The sequence below is a fragment of the Panthera onca genome, chromosome D1 (assembly GCF_046562875.1).
Source record: "Panthera onca isolate mPanOnc1 chromosome D1, mPanOnc1 haplotype 2, whole genome shotgun sequence".
In the NCBI taxonomy this organism is placed as follows: domain Eukaryota; kingdom Metazoa; phylum Chordata; class Mammalia; order Carnivora; family Felidae; genus Panthera; species Panthera onca.
Genome location: NC_138348.1, coordinates 37576607 through 37599472, shown reverse-complemented (window position 1 = coordinate 37599472; position 22866 = coordinate 37576607). Strand labels below are relative to the sequence as shown.

Genomic DNA, 22866 nt, shown 5'->3' with positions numbered 1-22866 from the left:
AGCCTGACACGGGGCTCCAACTCACAGACCATGAGATCATGACCTGAGCCGAAGTTGGATGCTCAACTGACTGAATCACTCAGGCGCCCCAAAATTAGTTTACATTTAATGAATTGAAATTACATGGAGAAAACTGTTTTTACGAAAAGTTTATAATATATGAAAATTTATTTTAATATTGTAGAATTATGAAAAAGGCAAGCAAATGTATATTAAAATTAATGATTTACTATACTAAAAAATTCAGTCAGTGCTTAGAGAAAACCAGAAATAAATACAGCAAATAGTTACTAAGATAACAAGGAGATAGCAATGATTATAAAAATACCTATTCGTTACTTTCAGAGTTGCCCACATTTTATTTATGTTTATTTATTTATTTATGTTATTTTTTTTTAAATTTATTTTGAGAGAGAGAGAGAGAGAGAGAGTACAAGAAGGGGCAAAGACAGTGAGAGAGAGAATCCCAAGCAGCCTCGGCACAATTAGTACCGAACCCAATGCGGGGCTTGAACTCATGAACTGTGAGGCCATGACCTGAGCTAAAACTGAGTTGGCTGCTTAACTGACTGAGCCACCCAGGCACCCCAGGTGTTATCCATATTTTAATAAAAAGCAAACAATTTAGCACGTGATGGAAATATTTAGTAAAGCTGTTCTATAATTTTAGTCGGTAGAGTGTTAATTTTATCTTTTTGTAATCAATCCTTTGGTGGTTTATTGATCTTTTAACATGTTTAAAATCAAGTTTAAAAAATATTAAATATTGAGTCAGTATGTTTCACGACCAGCTGCTGGTGTTGATTCCATTGGTTTTTTTGTTTTTCAAATATTTTTTTAAAGTTTATTTATCGAGGACGGGGAGGGACAGAGAAGAGAGAGACGATCAGTTCTGCATATTGTCAGTGCAGAGCCCAATGCAGGGCTCGGACTCACAAACTGGGAAATCATGACCTGAGCTGAAACCAAGAGTCAGACACTTAACCAACTGAGCCACCCAGGCACCCTGATCCCATTGGCTTTTATATCATGAAGATATCATATGATTTTGGAAAGCTGCAAACTAACTTGATATTAGATGTATTGATTACAGAAGGCTTTTTAGCACTCATCTAAGTAACTTTTTAACCCTGCACTCTTAATAGCTCTTGAATATATGGCATCTAGTTAATTCATGACCCTATGGCCAACTTATTCTTTAGGCACAGTAAGCATAGTGCCTTCTAGGAACCAGGATACTTTTTGAAGCCCATGGAAATGTTTTAATTTTAATTTCTTTTAAAATCAAAATTAAAGAAACAAAAAAAACCACCCCATAAGTATAACAGTCTGTGTGTGTATGAATATATATATATATATGTATATATATATATATATATATATATATATATATATATATATATACACATTCATTTATTTCTTTTTAAATTGATAAAAACAATTTAATGGAGAAAGGAGCACACAGAAAGCAAATAGGCCAGACAGAACCCATGAAAGTCATAATGTGGACCTTCTTGGCCCCTTAGTGTATAACTCTTTCCTTTCCCTTAATGATTCTGTAATGAACTGAGGAAAAACATCTGAGAATAACAGTAACTTGTGGACCTCATGAAAGATTCCAAGAAAATCAAAGTGCTAAGATGAAAAATTTCAGCCCAGGAGAAAAATACAGTGTAAAATACACTTTAGCAGTGACCAACATCCATCTTGTGTCTGTTTGCTCTAAGCAACAGCAGTATTAACTCGTCTATGCAGAGTAGGTTCTCAGGTAATGGAGCAGGGATTTTTCATCCAGTAGTCACCGCTGCTTAGGGCTCTAGCTTATTTTATGAAAACAACAGGTTCAGCAAAACTTTCCATGACAGGAACTAAAACTTTTAATTGATAATTTTATTAGGTTATTTATCATTTCATTATAGTATAAAATACACACAGTACTTGCCTTTTTGTGGCATTATTTGGTTTTCTTTCAAATATTATTGATTTTCCCAGATGTTTTTCGGTACTTGCCTTGGTGTCTTAAAAATAATGGTCACCGTAACTGAAGATTGAAGACAGCTTAGCATTTAACTGAATGAGCTCCCCTTTCCTTCCCCCAGTATTTTGGGAGGCTGTGAAATATTGTCTGCTATTAGGTGAACCTTCTATACCATACAGTATAATTGTAGTAATTTTAGTAGTAATTTTCTTCTCCTGATGTATATGGGCATACTTAACTGATTACATATTTTACTTTACATTTCCCTTTTTCTCATGTTTTCCTTCATTATTTTTTTCTCTCTCCTTTCTTCCTCAATTCAGTTCCACTTAACGTTACGGTATAAAGAACTTAGGGAAATTTACTTTGAAGTCTGTTATGGTATAAAGAACTTAGGGAAATTTACTTTGAAGTCTCTTTTATTCCCCTTTCCTTTATTCTTCATTGTTTTCTACCTATATTCGTTCTTCTTTCCTTCTTGCCAGCTTCTCCCACCCTGCAACTGTAAATATCACACACACACACACACACACACACACACACACCTGAGTAATCATACTGAAGATTTGTGTCTTTGTGTGTATGTTTTTTGGAAATCTTTTCTTTACTCTGGCAGGATTTGCTAACTTTCTGTTGATTGTTTCACAGTCTGCAAAGCGATTCAATTTGTTCCTGAAGCGACGTCTTTTGGTAAAAAAGCGCTGAATGCTGCTGCTTACGCTTTGGATGGCTGCAGTAGTAGCCCCAGTCCTTTTTATTCCAGTGTATACTATTGATTTGTGGGGACTTTGTCACTGATTCCCAGTCTCCAGGCAATTGAGATTTTAGAACGGTGATTCTTAATTCTGTTTGGATCTGATTAAAGCTGTAGATGCTCTTTCTAAAAAATGTATATGTGTGTCTATCTATATACATATAATTTATATATATTATATATATTTGCTGTGTATACATATATATATTACATATATGTAATGTATATATTTGATATATAATATATTTTTTATATTTGCATATAAACACACATATATATTGCATACATATACACACATATACAGACAATTTACCTACAGTTTTAGAATTTATGAACTCCTAGTGGGAATCCTGGACTATGAACCTCAGAATAACTACCTCATTCAAAGAAAATCCACCCAGATGTTCACCTATTATACACTGGAATTTCTAAGAGCAAATCAAATATAAACACAGACACATACACACATGGCAAAATGTTATCTTTATGTCATGCCTTGAGCAAAACAAAAGAATGATGTTTTTTAATAGCCTTCAGTTATATGTAACAGAGTTATCAAGTTTTTCTCCCCTCATTTGCTTCAATCAGTTTTTTGTTAACAGTACTAAGACAGGTACGTCATGGTGATCTACAAGGTTACCAGTGATTTCTCCATCTGTTTTAAAATGTTTATTTTTGAGAGGGAGAGAGAATGGGGTAGGGGCGGAGAGGGTGGGGGAAAGAATTTAGGAAGTGGGCTCTGAGCCGACAGCAGAGAGCCTGATGTGGGGCTCAAACTCATGAACCATGGGATCATGACCTGAGCTGAAGTTGGATACTTAACCGACTGAGCCACCCAGGCAAGCCAATTTCTCCATTTTAAGCAATTTACTCTTTATATTAGGACACAGCATAATGAGAGAAGTTTGGGTTTTCCTAGGTAGCATCTGGCTTTCAGTGACTGAACACTGAGAAAACTAATTGTTTTGGGGGTTACTTTGTTTACTTTCTAAGAGTCAAATACTCTGCGTGTGATTTTTTGGTGACTTCAATGTGCATGACTTCTCTCATCAGAACTTCTCTTTGTGAACTTAGATTTAGCTTGCCCAAACAATAAAAACACTTGTAAATGTATATTGTTTTAAAAATAATCTCTCCCAGGGGCACCTGGATGCCACAGTGGATGGAACATGCAACTCTTGATCTCTGGGCTGTGAGCCTACTTAAAAAACCATGCAAATTTTGGCTGTCACAGATTTTGCTTTGAGAGCAAAAGGATTATTAGAATTTTTACCTCTAATTTTTTGCTTTGATTATATTTAGTCTAATTAGTCTTTTATTTCCTGCCCCAAGTCCATGAGTTTTGGTGAATTTCATAAACTATGTTAATATTATGATGATTTACAAGAGCTCAAATGACTTTTTAAATTTTGTTTCCTTTTTCTTTTTGTAGTGAGTTGTAAATCAAGGGGTAACAGGAAAATAGTTTGAGTTTTCTCAGGTTCTTTTACTTTGTTTTAGGCAAAAGGAGATGATTATGCATCTTTTGGTTAGATGCAGAGAACTCAGACATAGTATTTGAATTACTATTTTCTATATTTACTCTCTAGACTCCCTGGATGTGTTTTGTTTTTTTGCTCATTTTCCCACTCGTTTCTTTCTGTGCATTAGGAGCTACTTCTTCCTGAAACATATCAGCTATGCCTTCACATAGATAAAATACAGTTCTATTTTTCATAGAACACACTTCAAACATGAGATTTTTGTTTTATTATACATGACTGTTGTACATCCATTCTTTTTTAGGGGAGGTCTCCCTGGCTTGAGTTGGGTGAAAAACAGCATAGAATACCATAACAGTAACTCATAAATTAACACAAGTAGCAGTACAAAAACAAAACATCCCGTTCTCCATTCACAGGTTAGCTGAAGCAATTGGAAAGTTGCCAGGGTTAGGTTATAACTGCGCCACAGGGTTAGAGAGATCACTAACATCCACTACATCATCTGTTTGCGTCAGTCTAAGTATTAGATATATCTGGGCTACTTGAAATATTACGTATTACACATTACATATAAACTCTGAGGAAGGCCACATAAGTCAAATGTGAAATCTCTTCTTCTAAAGCTCTCTAGTGTTTTTGTAGTTCTGAAAGGAAAGGAATTAATGAAATATACAACATGTGACTGCTGAATTTGTCAGTTTGACTATTCCACTGAGAGAATTGATAACATCCGATTTTAACCAAAGATGGACTCAGGCTCACGTAGGGATCAGAATTGAAAGGAGATCTGCATGAGCATTTACGTGCAGTAAACCCAGCTGGCAAGCTATCTGCTTTCTGATTTTTAACTGCACTTTGATTTTACTTTAACCCTTCAGAAGTTGAATTAGAAAGTGGCAATTTTATGAAAACAGAGAAGCATTAGTCATAAGTTAATTTTCTTAGAATGAGATTCATTAATTGGTCGGTAATTAATTCCACCCCAAAGCAGTGTGTGAACATGAATTATTTGTCCGACTCATTGGCATGTTATTTAATGAAGCTAACAAGTCTCTCTCCGAATATGCATTTTGGGATCCATGTATCCATGTGTTCATTTTATATATTGGTATAATTGTACCATTTTTGTTGTGTGTGCATGTAGTTAAATGCTTACCTTCATCTTGAGTCTTCCTGGTATATGTATATATCTTCCCTATGGAAGTTCACTTTCCAAAATGAGCATAATCTTCTGTTGGTGAAAACTCTGGCTATTTGTCTTTACCCGCCAATTCAGGATTGAAACGAATTAGACCAAATGTCAGCTAATTCGTTTCATGTTTTTGCCATTTGAAAATAAAACTGGAAAGTGTGTCATTTCTGTCTCCTACAGTTTAAAAAAGATGAACAAAGCAAAGATTCTATCTTCTTCCGAGATGGGATTAGGCAAATTGATTTTGTGCTATCCTATGTTGATGATTTAAAGAAAGAAGCAGACCCCAAGGCGGTAAGTACTTAAGGGAAGAGAAACTGGGAATCCTTAAAAGAAACACTTCCTGTAGTTCATCAGGGTTGTTCCCATTGAATTAAGCTGTAGAGGTCAGAGGCCTCTGAAGTGTTATTGAAAGCTAAGACTGAGGGAGAAGATTAGAAAACAGGCCTAATAATGGATTGGATTGGATGTATAAAGTCAACTTGTTTTTTGGGGTTTTTTTTTTGGACATCTTGAACACTACCTTCTTTTTCTTCTCCCAAGTGACTGCTATATTGTTTACATAGCTCCACAATATTAAACGTGACCTCCAAAATTTGAGGTGTGTGTCTGAATATAGTATTTATTTTCACTTTGAAAACGTATGGCTAATCCAGGCCACCTGAAATGTCCTCCACATTGTGCTCTATTCCTTATCCTGTTTTCTTTTCATTATAACCCATCACTTTCTGAACTTGTGTATATGTTGTTTAAATTGTTTGCTGTGTGTCCAACACCCTAAATTAAGTTCATGAGACCAAGGACTTTGTCCTGTTCACTGCTGTGTACCCAAATGCCTAAAACAGTGTGGTTGCACAGCATAGTGGATGCTCAAGAAATAATTATATTTGAAATAATGAATTAATACATTAATCCATATGTGTAAGTGTGTACACACACATTTACTAACATACTTACCCAGGAAATAAATGTCAAATAAAATAAAAATAAAAGAACAACAGATATTATCCCCATAAAACCCTGTCCCTTTCTTCCACACTTTCCCTGGAAACCCTTCCATCAAGCCCCTGAAATTCACTCATTTGTCATCATTTTCTTTTTCTCTGAATGTCCGCCTGTAACTGGGCTCTTCATTGAGTTCCCTGCATTCTCCAAGTGCCCTCTCAGGTGATAGTTGCCTTTTTCGGGAGATGGGCAAATGCCTGCTCCGCCCTCCTTGTATCTCATTGTTGATTACAGACAGCTCTCCCTACCTCATCCCTAAAATTCCTGAGCTTTTATTCTTCTCACATTAATTACTGCCCTGCTTTACTGCTGTCATTAATGTGTCCCTGGGTCTTCCTTTCATTTCTCAACAGTTTGAGCTCTTGGTTCGTTATCATTCCCTTCACCAATACTCCTTAAATTATTGATTATTGCAATTCATACATCGATGACTATTTTATTTGCAAAATTTTTTAAAAATCTGTGTTTATTTTTGAGAGAGAGAGAGAGAGACAGACAGACAGACAGAGCACGAGAAGGGGAGGAGCAGAGAGAGAGGGAGATGCAGATCCTGAAGTAGTTTCCAGGTTCTAAGCTGTCAGCACAGAGCCCATGTGGGGCTTGAACTCACAAAAGCAAGTTCATGACCTGAGCCGAAGTCAGATGCTTAGCTGACTGAGCCACCCAGGCGCCCCAGTGACTATTCTAGCATCCTGGCTCTCTTCCTTGAACTCCCCTTTCCATTTATCTTAGTTTCTTGCTCAGCCATTCACTTCCCTAGAACTTGTCATTATTGATAACTGCAAAAATATTTTTGAATGAATTAGAGTTTTTCCTAGAATGATGTGGTTCAGGTTCAACTATACCCCTCTCTTGTTTTTTTATGGCAGTGTCAATTAAGCTTGTTCAGATAAATGAGTAGATTGGAATAGAAAGATTATCGTTTATGCAGTTTTAATCTTTTTTAGACACCTGAGTTATATCCCCAAATTACAGTGATGTATCATAAAAGTAGTGTTTAATGGCCCATCACCTAGTAATCCTATTAGCTCTTCAGTTTTGGCAGTCATGTTACTTGCAAAAGCATTTGTTACTATAATGAAAAGAGTGGTTCACTTTCTCAATTCTGATAAGAGATAACAGTAATTTGAATGCCTAAGTCCTTTTTTTTTTTTTTTTTTTTTTTTTTTTGGTTTTCTGGAAGTTTGCAGTCTGCCTCCCTCTGGTAATGTGAAAGAAGGGCAATTATGAAAGGAAAATCTGTACCACTGTCATAGGCCTGTGCTCATATGTGGCAAACTTTGGAAGTAGGGGAAAAACACCTTAAATTATCTTTTACTCTTTCTTGTAAACTTTAAGATATATCAAGGTAGACCTATGCATTTGAAGATAGGCATTCTATAATACCATAAAAAAGTCTTTTAAAATTTCATTTACTATAAAATTCTTCAGACTTAGGTAATAATGAAAGCCAAAAAAAAAAAAATTTCGACAATCAATGCATTCTTTTAAAGCCCACAAGTAATGATTGTTTTAACTTAATCTAATTTAATTAAATTAATTTATTTTATTTTTTTTTCTAAGTGAAGCTATTCTTTTCTTTAGCATTAGAAAGTTATAATGAGGGGCATGTGGGTGGCTTAGACGGTTGAGCGGCCTACTCTTGATTTAGTCTCAGGTCATGATCTCAATAGTTGTGAGATCAAGCCCTGTGTCGGACTCCACGCTGAGCATGGGGCCTGCTTGGGATTCTCTCTCTCTCTCTCTCTCTCTCTCTCTCTCTCTCTCTCTCTCTCTTTCTTCCTCTGCCCCTTTCCCCTGCTCACACACACTCTCTCTCTCTTCTCTCTCTCTCTCTCAAAAGATAAAATCAAAATAAAAACTCACAATGATATTTTGGCTTAAATTTGAATTAAATATATCCTTTCTTTTTAAGAGTGTTGATGTGTTTCTAATACCGAGTCTTCCTGACCAAGGGCATGACATGTCTCTCTATTTATCTAGTTTTTTAAACTGTTATTTAGTAAAGTTCTATACATACTTTCAGATAGCAGTCCTGCACATTTCCTGGAAATTATTCCTAAATATTTTGGATTTTTATACTTATATTGTGAATTTTAGTACAGACAAAAATCAGGACATGGTGCTGAGATGGGGGTAATGTATAAAGGACTTTTATATACAAGCATGGGAGGGGCAGAGCACCATCTGGAATAATGAGTCTGTTTATCACGGGGCAAATGAAAGTGTTCTGCATAATTCTACCAATTTTTTTTCCCATAGGAAAGGAGAAAAGAATTTGAACAAAATCTCAGAAAAACAGGTCTTGAGTTGGAAATTGAAGACAAAAGGGTAAGTGTAGCTGTTAATTTGTACCAGAGTCTTGGTGTTTTAAGCAATTGTTATGGCCTTTGACCAAATAGACTTTGTGTTTGAGAGCAATACAATAGTTTTTTTGGCTACTGTTATCTGGATGGTAGGGCATATGGTCTTCCTGGTAAAGAAGTAGGTCAAGGATATGAATATAAGACAATGAGCAGACACTGAAAAAAATAGACATAATTCCATGCAGGATACAAAGAAAGTGAAGATACGGTTCTTGTTTCATATCTCTCATTTTTTTAAATATGAAATTTATTGTCAAATTGGTTTCCATACAACACCCAGTGCTCATCCCAACAGGTGCCCTCCTCAATGCCCATCACCCACTTTCCCCTCCCTCCCACCCCCACATCAACCCTCAGTTTATTCTCATTTTTTAAGAGTCTCTTATGGTTTGGCTCCCTCCCTCTCTAACTTTTTTTTTTCCTTCCCCTCTCCCATGGTCTGGAGAGTGTTATGCTAAGTGAAATAAGTCATGCAGAGAAAGACAGATACCATATGTTTTCACTCTTATGTGGATCCTGAGAATCATATCTCTCATTTTGAAGGCTGTCTGTAATCTGGCACTCTAACTAGTTAACCTGGCCATCATCTGCATACCCACTACTTAAGCCAAGACAACTTTCTTTGCTCATGAATATGGCAAATTCTTTTACTTATTTATTTTTAATGTCTTGCCATCTATTGGTTTTCTAGAATTTCCTTCAAAATGTTTTTTTAATTTTTTTAAGCTTATTATTATTATTATTATTATTATTATTATTTTGAGAAAGAGCAGGAGGGAGAACAAGAGAGTGTGCACAAGCAGGGGAAGGGCAGAGAGAGAGGGAGAGAGAGAATCCAAAACAGGCTCCACACTGTCAGCACAGAACCCAATGTGAGGCCTGAACTCACGAACTGTGAGATCATGACTGGAGCTGAAGTCGCATGCTTAACCAACTGAGCCATCCAGGCACCCCCTGAATTTTATTGTTAAAAATATTCTTTGTTTGTCTCTATCACACACATGTGCACACACACACACACACACACACACACATACACATACGCACACACACCATGTATACATATACATACATACACATATGTAAGTGTAATAATACAGATACACGTTTTGAGCATTTGTTCCTCTGTAGATTTTGCTGAAAAGTTTCAATAAATTGAAAGTGCTGTGACATCTGTGATTTGTTCGAGTTGTCATAAAACTTTGTGTCTTTACTCAGTTCGGTAACAAGTAAATTGGTATGCTTCCTGTTATCTTTGCCTTCTTTTTCTACAGAACTCTGAAGATGGAAAGACGTATTTTGTCAAGATCCATGCCCCTTGGGAGGTCCTAGTTACTTATGCTGAAGTGTTGGGAATCAAGATGCCTATTAAGGAGAGTGATATTCCTCTGCCCGAGAATATCCCATTCAGCTGTATGCTTGAGCCTCTGAAGCTCCCAAAGAATGTGAAGCACCCTCATCCTGAATATTTCACTGCCCAATTCACCAGACATCGGCAGGAACTCTTCCTCATTGAAGACAAATCAAGCTTCTTTCCGTCCTCATCGAGAAACAGAATTGTAGGTAGAAAAGACCTTTGAGCATATCCCTTCAAGTGAGGCTTGTGTATCTGCACGTGCTAGTATACATCAATGCTATGTCTGCACCGGGTTTGTGCATACATTTTGATAAGTACTGGGTGCTATTGAGCAGGTTCGAAGGTCCACCTGGACTGCTTAAACCTGTTCACCTACCGACTTCTCAAACTGTTGTTTACACGTGAAAGGGTGACAGTGTGGGCACAGTCAAGACGGATGCTTTGTGCAATATTGGGAAAAGTTCTTAACGAAGAGCCAGGGCTTTGGTTTTATTGGTTCTTTGCAAATGGTTTTATAATCTTAGAGTGGTTTTATAAATTCAGTGCATAGCAGGAGGAATATTGGTCATTCCAAATGGAAATGGAATTTTAAAATTTCTTTGTATATCGATAGCATTTGAGAAACCTCAAAACTTTTTCCTTTCATTTAAAACCATTTTCAATCATGGATAATATTTCCTCCCCATTTGTAGTCAATAAGACCTTTAAATTTCCTATGAAGAGCCTCTCTGTAAAGAATCATGCTTTCTGAGTCACTGCTTCTTCATGTTAAGATAGGAATAAAGTCTAGGTTTGCCTAGAAAATTAAATGAGTTAAGGAATGAAAGGCTTCGATACCTGGAATATACTAGGTGCTCAGTAAGTGGTAGGTGTTATTATTATTATTGACCTGACTTGAGCGGGGGAAAAAAGTAATGTTCCTTTTTGCTCTGACCCTCCTCCCTGTTGCCTACTAATGTGATCACCAGGGTATTAATGATCACTTACTGCCTTTCCCAACTTGAGGCTTATTTCTTTTAGGTTCAGCACTCTTCAGTGACTAAGGATTTTGAAATCATCATTTTTTCTAGTTTCTCATTTTTTTTTTTTAAATTCACGGACAGGAATATTACATACAATATAATGCCTAGAATTTGCATATAAAAATATGAACCTACAAACTAAAAATGTTCTCCCTTTTCTTCCCAGCAATAAAAACCCACCACCACCACCACAACTACAACCTAAGGGGCAATCTCTAAAAAGGGAGTAAAGAGCCTATGACATGGAATCAGAAGACCTGGTTTCAAGTCATAACTCTGCCGCTCTCTAAATAAAACAACCTCTCTTAAAACAGAGATAATGATGGTCAACACTGGGATTTCTGTCAAAACCAAATGAAAGAATGTGTGTGAAGCACTCTGCAAATTGTAAAGTACTTTAGATAGACTTACTACGTTAAAAAGTAGCTACCAAAAGGCCAGTGAACCAGACCAAATTAGGAACTAGATTAAGTATAGAAATACTAGTATCCATTTATTTTTACTGCTTCTGTGTAAAGAGTGCCAATACCTTAGATTAATTCAACATTAAAACACAACAATTTTAATAATTTAATAATTTAAAATTTTATATTACATGGGGCGCCTGGGTGGCTCAGTCAGTTAAGCACATGACTCTTGATTTCAGCTCAAGTCATAATCTCATGGTTTATGGGATCAAAGCCCTGCATTAGGCTCTGTGTTGACAGCAAGGAGCCTACTTGGGATTCTCTCTCTTCCTCTCTCTGCCCTTCCCCTGCTTGCTCTCTCTCTCTCTCTCTCTCTCTCTCTCAAAATAAAAAAGATAAACATTAAAAAATATTTATATTACACTATCACTCTTGACAAAAAGATGTACTAATTTAGGGTCCTAGTAACAACAGATGGAGTGCTCAGTGCTCCATAGCATTCTTGACACTAGTATTTACAAAGCTTTCTTTTTCTTTCTTTTGTAATTGTAGCATAACATGAATAGAGATAGGCCCACAAGTCATAAATGTACAGCACACTGAAACAACACAAAACAAATACGGCCATGTAACCACCACCCATATCAAGGAGAAGACTTTGCTAGCTCCCCAGAGACCCTGCTGCCTCCTTCCAATCACTATTCCATCATCCTCAGTAGAGGTGGGGCTTTAACTTCCAACAGCAAAGATTACACTGTTTTTACACTTCACAAAAACGGAATCATGCCGTATATATTCTTTTTTGAGTATGGCTTCTTTGGCTTAACATTTATTTGTGTGATTAATTTAGCTCTTATATGAGTTATTGTGCATTCATTTTCATTACTTGGTCTTGAAATTTATTTGTGTATGTGTCATGATGGTTGTTTTGTTGAGAGAGAGCGAGTGAGCACGTGAGTGGGGGAGAGGAACAGAGGGAGAGAGAATCTTAAGCAGGCTCCACACTCAGTGCAGAACCCAACGCTGTGCTCAATCTCATGTCCCTGAGATCATTACCTGAGCTGACATCAAAAGTCGACGCTCAACCGAGCTACCCAGGTGCCTCCGTCATTATGGTTTTAATTTGCCTTTCACTCATATAAATGGGATTGATTCTCCTTGTATATGTTTATTGCTTATTTAGATATGCACTTTTATGAAGTCCCTGCTAAAGTCTTTTGTCTGTTTTTCAATTAGGTCTTTTCTTTACTTGTTGATTGGTAGGAATTGTTTATATATTCCTTTTATGAGCCCTTTGTTCATTATATATGTTTACTGATCTTTTCCTACTTCTTGCTTCCTTTTTCTAATGGTTTCTTTTGCTCAACAGATGTTTTTAATTTTAATGTAGTCCAATTTCTCAAGCCTTTACTTTATGAATCATGCTCTTAATCTTTAACTACCACCAAGACCATGAAGTTAATTTCCTATATTATTTTTTTGAAGTTGTATTACTTTACTTTCCACATTGAGGACTACTGTCCACCTGGAATTAATTTTTGTGCATGGTGCAGTTTTCCCACCATATATGTGGTCATCGGTTTGCAACAATTATTGAAAACATTCAACTTTTCACTATTTTTCAGTTTTACCTTTGTCATAACTCATGTATCTATACATTCATAGGCCTACTTCTGGGCTGTGTTCTGCAGCTTTGATCTTTTTTGTCCATTCTTGCATCGATACTGGCAATGTTGAACTTTACTTGAGTTCTGTAGTCGTGGAAAACAGGGACAGTTACAGAAATCGCCCACTCTTCTCATTCTGGGAAACTGTAAAGGATTGCCCTTCACCACATGACTTAAAGAATATTCATAGATAACCACCACCCCCATCTCCCAATTTGACTTGAGAGCACCATTTGCCACATAGTTCATCCTAAATTCTCCTGGTCATTGGCGTGTCCATTTGTGTTAGTTGTCTTTATACCAAGAAAAAAAATTAAGCTTCTCATAATCTCTATGGCAAGCGAGTAGTTACAAGTTGGAGCCAGTTGCCCGGGCTACACTGCCATAGAGACAGGGAGGTAGTGATGCTCTCTTTCTTGATGTTTACATTTAGAAGAGATGGGTCCTAGAAAACTTAAGAAACACACTCCTGCATTGTAAAACTGTCAAGAGGCTTATCTAGTAGATTTTTACAGATTTATATAAATCTCAAAGGGATGGAGAAAAAATTTATAAGTTCTCTAAAGAAATACTCTAAGAAGAGAGAGATGGAAGAAATCCCTTTCCCTTGTGGCTCCAGGGAAATTTAGATTCACACCTAGCCTTGTAATTTCTCCCTTTTGTTATTAGTTTGTGGTAATAAGAGTCAGACACAGGCCTTCCACATGCCTGCTCTTTGTTGGATAAATGGCTAGCTGAACTATTTATCTGCACTGACCCATCAAAGTATTTGTTAGCTAAACTGACCAAATTTTGATTAAACTTGCCTCCCACAGGACCCTAAGCTTTGATGTACCTTTAACCCAAGCCGACCCTGGCAGGTGTAACAGTCCTGCCTTAACACAAAGAAAGATGCTCTCTGAAACTGCCTTGCCTCTCCCAAATGAATGAATGAATGAATGAAAAGACCCTTTCTGCCTGACTTTTCAGATGTCTGCAGATATTGCTCTTGCAATAGTTTTCCTCCCCCTCTTGCTTTTTGTTTTTAATGTTTATTTATTTTGAGACAGAGCGCACACATGCATGGTGGGGAAGGGGAGGGGCAGAGTTTGTGTGTGCAAACTACACCACCCCACCTTCTACATCTTCCTTCAGACAACAAAGGGAAGGTTCAGAGCCTGTGTCTACATTCAGACAAAGTTGGACATTGTTAAATTGTGATGGAAACAAAATGTGGAAAGCATAAAGTTCAGAAATGTGTTGTCTAATGCTTACTTCAAATTATATCATAGGTTTATTATATTCTCTCACGGTGTCCTTTTGGCGTAGAAGATGGGAAGAAAAAGTTTGGGATTGAAAGACTGCTAACTTCTAATACCTATTCATCTGCCTATCCACTCCATGATGTAAGTATAAGCTTGGTTTTGAAATCCTGAATCCATTTTTCCTCTCCCACATTCAGAGGTTGCCTTGTTGCGAGAGAGAATCTTCCCTTTGCTTCCTCTTTAAGACAGGTTACTTAATTCTTTCTCATGTTGGGAAAATCCCTCAAACTCCCTAGTTCCAAGCTGAGAACTTTAACAGCTATGCTGAAGCACATAGTTTATACATCTTTACATTGAGGTTTTAATGGAAATTTATTTTAAAAAACATTACATTTGTGTGTGAATTTTCTTTAGAACTCATATTGAAAATAGTGGTTTTATTAAAAGAACATTACAGAATATGTGGAAATTTCTATCTGAATCCATCAGATCTTTTCTAATTTATAAAGTTTTTAATCCATAAAGGACTTGAATTATGTGCATTAATGTGTTCATTTATTAGATACATAATTGATTTTAATGACAGACATTTTCTTGTGTGTGTGCGTGCGCGCGCGCGTGCGTGTGTGTGTGTGTTTTTACAAATTAAAGGTTTGTGGCAACACTGTGTTGAAGAAGTCCATTGGTACCATTTTTCCAACATTTGTATATTTCATGTTTCTTATTTATTTAAAAAAAATTTTTTGATGATTATTTATTTTTGAGAGAGTGAGAGAGAGACTGAGTGCGAGTGAGGGAGGGGCAGAGAGAGAGGGAGACACAGAATCCAAAGCAGGCTCCAGGCTCTGAGCTGTCCGCACAGAGCTCGATGCAGGGCTTAAACCCACAGACCACGAGATCATGACCTGAGCCGAAGTCGGATGCTTAACCAACTGAGCCACCTAGGTGCCCCTCATGTCTTGTTTTTTTGAGACATGAGTTTTTTGGTTTCCCACTGCATATATAAAATTGTTTACACAATACTGTAGTCTGTTAAGTGTGCAATAGCATTATGTCTAAAAAAGAACAATGTACACCTTAATTAAAAAAATAATTTATTGCTAAAAATGCTAACCATCATCTGAGCCTTCAGCAAATTGTAATCTTGCTGTTGGAGGGTCTTGCTTCTGGACAGCTGGAAACTGATTGCTGAAGATTGGGGTGGCTGTGACAATTTGTTAAAATAAGACAGTGAAGTTTGCTACATCGATTAGATTCTTCCTTTCACAAATGATTTCTCTGTAAGGTGAGATGCCTTTTAATGAACTGGGTCTCTTCAACAACTGTCAAGCTGATTAAGCAGAATTTTCCTAAATAGGTGACAGGTTTTTTTTATTATTATTATTATTTTAATGTTTATTTTTAAGAGAGAGAAAGAGAGACAAAGTGCAAGTGGGGGAGGGGCAGAGAGAGAGGGAAACAGAATCCAAAGCAGGCTCCAGGTTCCAAGCTGTCAGCACAGACCCTGACATGGGGCCCAAACCCACAAACCGTGAGATCACGACCTCAGCCGAAGTCAGCTGCTTCTCTGACTAAGCCATCCAGGTGCCCTAAATGGGTGGCAGTGTTTAACAGGAGTATCAATTCAGGTGAATTTAATTTAAGTGTTAGAGAAATCATCCTCCTTCCCCAACTCTCCCTCTCCCTGTACACACATTTTTTTCCCCTTGGGCAAAAGAATTTCTAGGTGATTATAGATTCAAAATAATGTCATGGCCATTTAGTAGAGAGAGATATATATAGTGGGTTAATAAAACACTTCACAATGCATTCTCTGTCAGTTTTCACAGAAAAAAAGTCCTTTTGAAGATTTTGAGAATTATTTCTTTTTAGGGCATTCATTCTCTTTTTACTATTACCAGGTCATTAAACCAAACTAATATCCTCAGTCAGCAGCAACTTTAATCCCTAAATCAAGCCTTCCAGCAAGCAGGGTGCTTTATGATCACTAGAAACCTTAGCTGTTGGGGCGCCTGGGTGGCGCAGTCGGTTAAGCGTCCGGCTTCAGCCAGGTCACGATCTCGCGGTCCGTGAGTTCGAGCCCCGCGTCAGGCTCTGGGCTGATGGCTCGGAGCCTGGAGCCTGTTTCCGATTCTGTGTCTCCCTCTCTCTCTGCCCCTCCCCCGTTCATGCTCTGTCTCTCTCTGTCCCAAAAATAAATTAAAAAAAAAAAAAAGAAACCTTAGCTGTTAGTGATAGATGTAACTTACCATTAATTCTACTTTTTTTTCTTTGTTTTCTATCCTGAATGTAAGTTTAGGTGCTAGATTTTCCCTTATGTGCTTTAAAGAATGGTTTTTCAAGATACCCAAATAGGCTGCCTTTTTATTATTTTGTTTCTCAAGATTCAGTAGGATTAGTGACAGAAGAAGAAAACAAGACGGAATCTACGTGATAGAAAATCTTCTATCTTATCACATAGAGATTTTCACATGTGCTTAATTTAGATTGGATATTCATTCATGCTGTCTGTAGCAGTTCATTTGTCTGGACCAGCAGTTGAAAGAATGTGTTGAACTGCCATGTGTAGACAGCACTAGTATTCTGCTCTGTTGTGAAGGGGTATTAATAAAGCTATTCAGTAGGTAACAATGGGGAAAATCTTAGGCATGAAACAATACTGAGGTTCTTTGGTGTAAAGTTTATGATACATATTTCAAGTTTTCTGGGAAATGGTGGCAGTGATTGACAGGACCAGATGAGTTTTCTGGAGGAGATTCCTGTCATAGCAGGATGACTTTGGATCATTCACTGGACGTTGCTTGGGTCTAATTTTTCTATATGTGAAGTAAAAGTGTTAGCCTATTTCTAATGTCCCAGCCAGTTACGTAGTTATATTAATCCCTGAGCTGTGACTATTCTAGTATAATTTGAGTAAAGAAAGGGCTTTCGACGTGAAAGAACAGCTTGAGGAAAGCCAAAGGTTCAGACTTTAACTTGTATTTTTAAATAACTGGGTGCGAGAATTTAATGAATCCCTTGTGTCATCGTTTATTGTAGTTTTGGGGAGATAATTGCACATCAATGGGATATGAAAATCCAAATCTAAAAGCTAAAGAGAACATTTGCTTCATTCACTAAACTTCTTATAAAACAGTGTTTATTTGCTTCACCCTCATCTTTTGCTTTGTCATTCAAGTACTTTCATTTTGACTATCTGTAGGGTCAATATTGGAAGCCATCAGAACCTCCTAACCCTGTCAACGAGAGGTACACACTTTGCCAGAATTGGGCTCGGTTTTCCTATTTTTACAAGGAGCAGCCTTTAGATTTGATTAGGTAAGTTCCTTATTAAACACCAGCAAACGGATTAAAACTTCATGATGTGATTTTTATTCACAGTGGTATCATATTCCATTCTTTTCACCACTGTTTTCACCCACCACATGTCACATGTCCCCAGTTTTGTACCCACACTATCACTTAGTCATTCATTTGTGAGCAGAATACTGTCGGAATGTGCTTCATCACCATACAGAAGTAGCTCAGTAGTTAAGAGGTTGGGCCTTGGTGTGTGGGGTGGGCTGGGTTCAGATCCAAGTTGGTCAAATTATTTAACTTCTGTGAGGCTCATCAGTAAAATGGGAATAACAGTGGTGCTTTCCTTATGAGGCTACTTAATAATAAAATGAGATAATGTATATTTTTTAGCACAGGGGTAGCACTTAGTGCTTAATATGTATTAGCTTTGTTTTGTTTTGTTTTTCTCTGAGTTCAGGAATTTAGAAGATAGCAGAAAGGTTGTGTATGGACGTCTGTGTGTGTGTGCATGTGTAGATCTCAGAGATCTGGGAAGGCGTTTGTCCTGTGACCTCAATTCTTTAGACAGTTTCATTGCCTAAGCAAGAAGACTGCAGTAGCAAGTTCCTGCTTTGCACGATAACAATACTACATACATACAGGATGTTAGGAGACTCCTGCTATGATTTCAGTAAAGGAACGATCAGATTAGACCCCTGGTTGTTACAGACCCTGTTTTTTACTCAGTGATTTATATTTGTAGTACTGTGTTTGCACAACATCACAGTATCCTTTTTATGAGACTGATTTGGATGCATACATCCAAACAGGTGAACAATGATCTCAACAGGTTTGTTTAAGGCAAATAAGAAGGGAAATTTTTAAGAATAAATGAAAGGCAGATAGCATATATAAGCTGGTACTTTTGGTAAATCATTGTCTGAACTCTTTATTCGATGGATGTTTTAATTATTTTGAATAATGGTCATTTCATTTTTTTAATGATGAAAGTAGCACACGTTTATCAAAAATTCAAATAATAAACAGATGTGCAAAGCTTTTTTTTTTAAGTTTAATTTTGAGAGACCGTGCATGCAGATGTGTGCGAGCATAAGCAGGGTAGTTTCAGAGAGAGAGGCAGAGAGAAAATCCCAAGCAGGCTCTCCACTGCCAGCACAGAGCTCCATGCAGGGCTCAAGCCCACGAACTGCGAGATCATGACCTGAACCAAAACCAAGAGTCGGATACTCAATTGACTGAGCCACCCAGGCACCCCAAGATGTGCAGAGTTTTAAGTGAAATTCTACCTCTATTGAACTTTGCAGAAGTGACTGCTGTTGATTTGGTATATCCATTCAGTTCTATTTTTATGTGCACAATAAAATGCATACACAATCATATTTTTTCCTTAGAAAAAACAATGACATCTTTATTTACCTTTCAGCTGCAATTTTCTGTTTGCACTAAATAATATATTATTGGTACTCCTCCTGTGAATACACACAGTTCTATCTCATGCTTTTTAAGAGAACACAGAGTGCCATATTGTAAATTTTGCATAATTCATTTATCTGGTTTTTTATTGAAAAACAGGTTGTCCCAGATTTTTCACTGTTACAAACGTGTTGCTAAGAACAGTTTGCAGACATTGTGCCCTTGGAGGATGTTTTCATAGCATATTTTCAAAGAAGCAAAGTCATCAGAATGAAGGTTTACATAGTTTTACATTGTTCAAAATATATTTAAAATATGTATTCATTTGACATTTTAAAACTATCAACAGGTGTTTCTGCTATGAGTATTCCCCAAAGGTTTGTATTTATAACCCTAGATACGCACAAACACATTACATCTTGGGTCAGTGCCAATGTAGCTGTAATACTTCGTTAGCCCTTGATAATTTCCTTTTACAACAAAGTGGAAGCTCAAGTATTTAATCAGATGACAGTGTCTAGCTGAAATTTAAGAACTTTTTAGTTTTTCATTTTCTTATAATAACTTATAATTTGTAGCAAGTTATACTGCCTTTTCTGATTCAATAGTGAAATAATATTTTTATTTATTTATTTAAAAATTTTTTATTGTTTATTTAATTTTGAGAGAGAGAGAGAGCAGGTTTGAGAAAGGGGCAGAGAGAGACGGAGATACAGAATCCGAAGCAGGCTCCACGCTCTGAGCTGTCAGCCCAGAGCCCAACACGGGGCTTGAACTCAGGAGCAGTGAAATCATGACCTGAGCCGAAGTTGGCCACATGCAAAACATGAATCTTGATCCTTTCCTATACAGAAATTTAAACTAACTTGAATGGATCAGGGAACTTAGTGTAAGGGCTAAAAATACAAAACTTCTAGAAGAATATTTAGGAGAAAAATTCATATGGCCTGAGATTAGGCATGGACTTTTCACAAAAGACATAAAAGCCAAACTTAAAAATTCATAAATCGGATTTAATTAACATTGAAAATGTGTGCTCTCTAAAAGACACCGTTCTAAAAATAAAAAGGCAAACCACAGACTGGAGAAAATACTTGCAACACACCTATTAGTAAAGGACATCTAGAATATTGAAGGAACTCTTAGAATTCAATAATGAGACAAAATCTTTAAAAATGGACAAAAGATTATAACAGATACTGCACCAAAGAAAGATATTTATGGATGGCCAATTAGTACATCAAAAGATGCATAACATCTGTATTCACTAGAGGAATAAGAGTTAAAATGTTTGCCATTGAGATACCACCACACCACCCACTATAATAGCTAAAATCTAAAAGATTGGCAACAATAAGAGCTGACAGGGGTGTGGAACAACCTGAAGACTCAAAGTGATGCTAGAATGCAAAATGGAGTAGCAACTGTATAAAAAAATTTGACACTTTCTCATCAAGTTAAATACGCACTTTGTATATGACCAGGCAATTCCGCTACTAAGTCTTTGCCCACGAAAAAATGGAGCGTATATGTCCACAGAAACACCACCAATTGAATGTTTATAGCAGATTATTGCAGAGTAAGAAAAAACTGGAAACAACCAAAGGCTGCCAATGGGTAAATGGATAAACAAATTATCATATATTCATACAATGGTTTGTTGTTTTTTTGTTTTTTTCCTCTGAGGGAAATTACAGATAGATGCAACATCAAAGGATGAATCTTAAAAGCATTACGCTAAGGAAAAGAAGCAGGCCATGGAAGGCTGCATAGTCTTAGGTTTCCATTTATAAAACATTCTGGAAGAGGCAAAACTATAGGGACCTAAATGACAGTAGTGGTTGCCCAGATCTGGGGTTTGGGGAAAGGGTTAACTGCAAAGGACCCTAAGGGAACCTTAGGTTCCATCATCTGAGATGATGGAAACGCTCTATGTGTTGACTCTGGTGGTGGTTACCTGAGCGCATGCGTCTGAACTTACCAAATTATGCGCTTAGGTGTATGCACCCCAATCAATTTGATTAAAAAACAAAAAGAAAGAAACACCTCTCCTCTTAAAGGATTAACTTTCTGGGATAGAGGGTGAGCTAGGGTTTGGTGGATTCCTCCTTGGAGAGATGAGCCCCGTTGGCCTGGAGGAGCTGGAGTCCAGCACAGTGGCCTGGAAATGGTGTTGGACGCTGACCCCCAAAGATATTCCCAGTATATGTGAGACATATCTGGGGGACTCCAGGGACGCCGGAAAGGAAATGACGCGGGAGACGGGGGGCCAAGGCCTGCAGTTGTACAGGTAGGAAGTGGCAGTTGAATAGTGGATTCGTCAACGAACGCGACATGATCTCATTGATACGGTGTACCAGTCCTTAAGCTGGGTTCCTCAGCTGCTTCATGAAATTGAGACTGGAACTCTCAAAATCACGAGTATGCGTTGCCACTTGGCTCACTGGGACTCTGCCAGCAGGAAGCACTGGAGGAGGAAACAAGGATCTGTTTCCTTTGTTTTTTGTGGGTTTCCCGTTTGCTTCCTGTGAGCGAGCGATTCCCCAACAACGCTCCTAGTCCTGGATGGGGCAGTGCCTTCCTGTTGCTGAGGCTGCACGCCGCGTACAGTTTTCCCGACCCTTGCAGACCCCACCCGGTCCGACCTGCTCTGAGGTCCCTGCACGAGCCTGCCAGGACCTCCTTCTCAGAGACCTGGGTCCCAGCCCCATGGGCCCCCTCCCGTGACTTTAGAGACACCAACAGCCGGCTATGAACAGCCTCTTCTGAGATGGCAATCAGCTCCGTGGAGCCCCGGGTTGTTTATGACAACTTTGGTCATCCAAAGTGTGATCCTGTTTCTCAACTCTATAGTTTATGTTTTCTTCATTGCTTCTAATAAGTCCCTCATTTTTTATATGAATTTTGATTATCCAGCTACAAATCTTGTTTGATTTCTCCACTGTTTTCACTCTGCTTAATAATAAACAATTTGTGGGAAGTTTGGCTACTCATTAAAATTTCTCCCTAGACACAGCATATAGAACGGTTCTCACCTGAACCAATATTCACTGTTTTGGTTGCAATGTGAGTTTCCAACTGTATTACTCTTTCCTTGTCTAATTGTTGTCACTCAGCATCCTTTTACCCAACTTCCATCAGGAGCCCTGGGAGCTGGATCCTATGTCTTTATAACATTGCTCCTTTTTCCTCGCCAGAACTCTACCCCACTCACTTCACACGTAAGATTTATTTCAGTTTGTTTTCAGTTTTAGTGAAAACCCAGGGAAGTGGCACTCTATCTCTGATCCCTTTCATCCCATTCCTTGCCCTCTTTTCTTATATATTATCCCTTATAACTGGCCAACTTCTCCATTTTCTGATTTATCTTTATGAAAAGCAGATATATGTATTTTCTGAACTTTCTTTTTCATTTTTAAGTGGCATTCTATACAGACTCTTCAGCAATTTGCTATTTTCACTTAATACAGTCTGAAGATCAATCCATATGCATTCATTGAGCCACACTCATCCATTTTTCGGCTTTCTGGTACACCATTATGTGTACTTGGACATTTAGGTAGCCTCCCGGATTTCATGATTACAAAGTGTTTCCATGAGTAAAAATGTACCTGTGTATTTTTGTATTGTTGAGAGTGTGTTTTCAGGGTAAATCCGTATGTATGAGATTGTTGGGT

The 22866-nt window shown here is 37.5% G+C and overlaps 1 protein-coding gene across 4 annotated transcripts in view; it reads left to right on the top strand.

Annotated features, from left to right (window-relative positions):
* ANO5 (anoctamin 5) overlaps window positions 1-22866 on the top strand; it is an 89940-nt gene that overhangs the window by 22024 nt on the left and 45050 nt on the right. For 2 of the 4 annotated variants that reach the window (XM_078433322.2, XM_078433321.2), the window contains exons 4-9: window positions 2627-2668; window positions 5589-5702; window positions 8676-8744; window positions 10054-10338; window positions 14504-14617; window positions 17679-17794. In XM_078433322.2, coding sequence (XP_078289448.1) covers window positions 2627-2668; window positions 5589-5702; window positions 8676-8744; window positions 10054-10338; window positions 14504-14617; window positions 17679-17794 — 740 coding nt within the window. The remainder of the gene's footprint in view (window positions 1-2626; window positions 2669-5588; window positions 5703-8675; window positions 8745-10053; window positions 10339-14503; window positions 14618-17678; window positions 17795-22866) is intronic. The other 2 variants (XM_078433325.2, XM_078433324.2) reach the window with 1 other exon arrangement.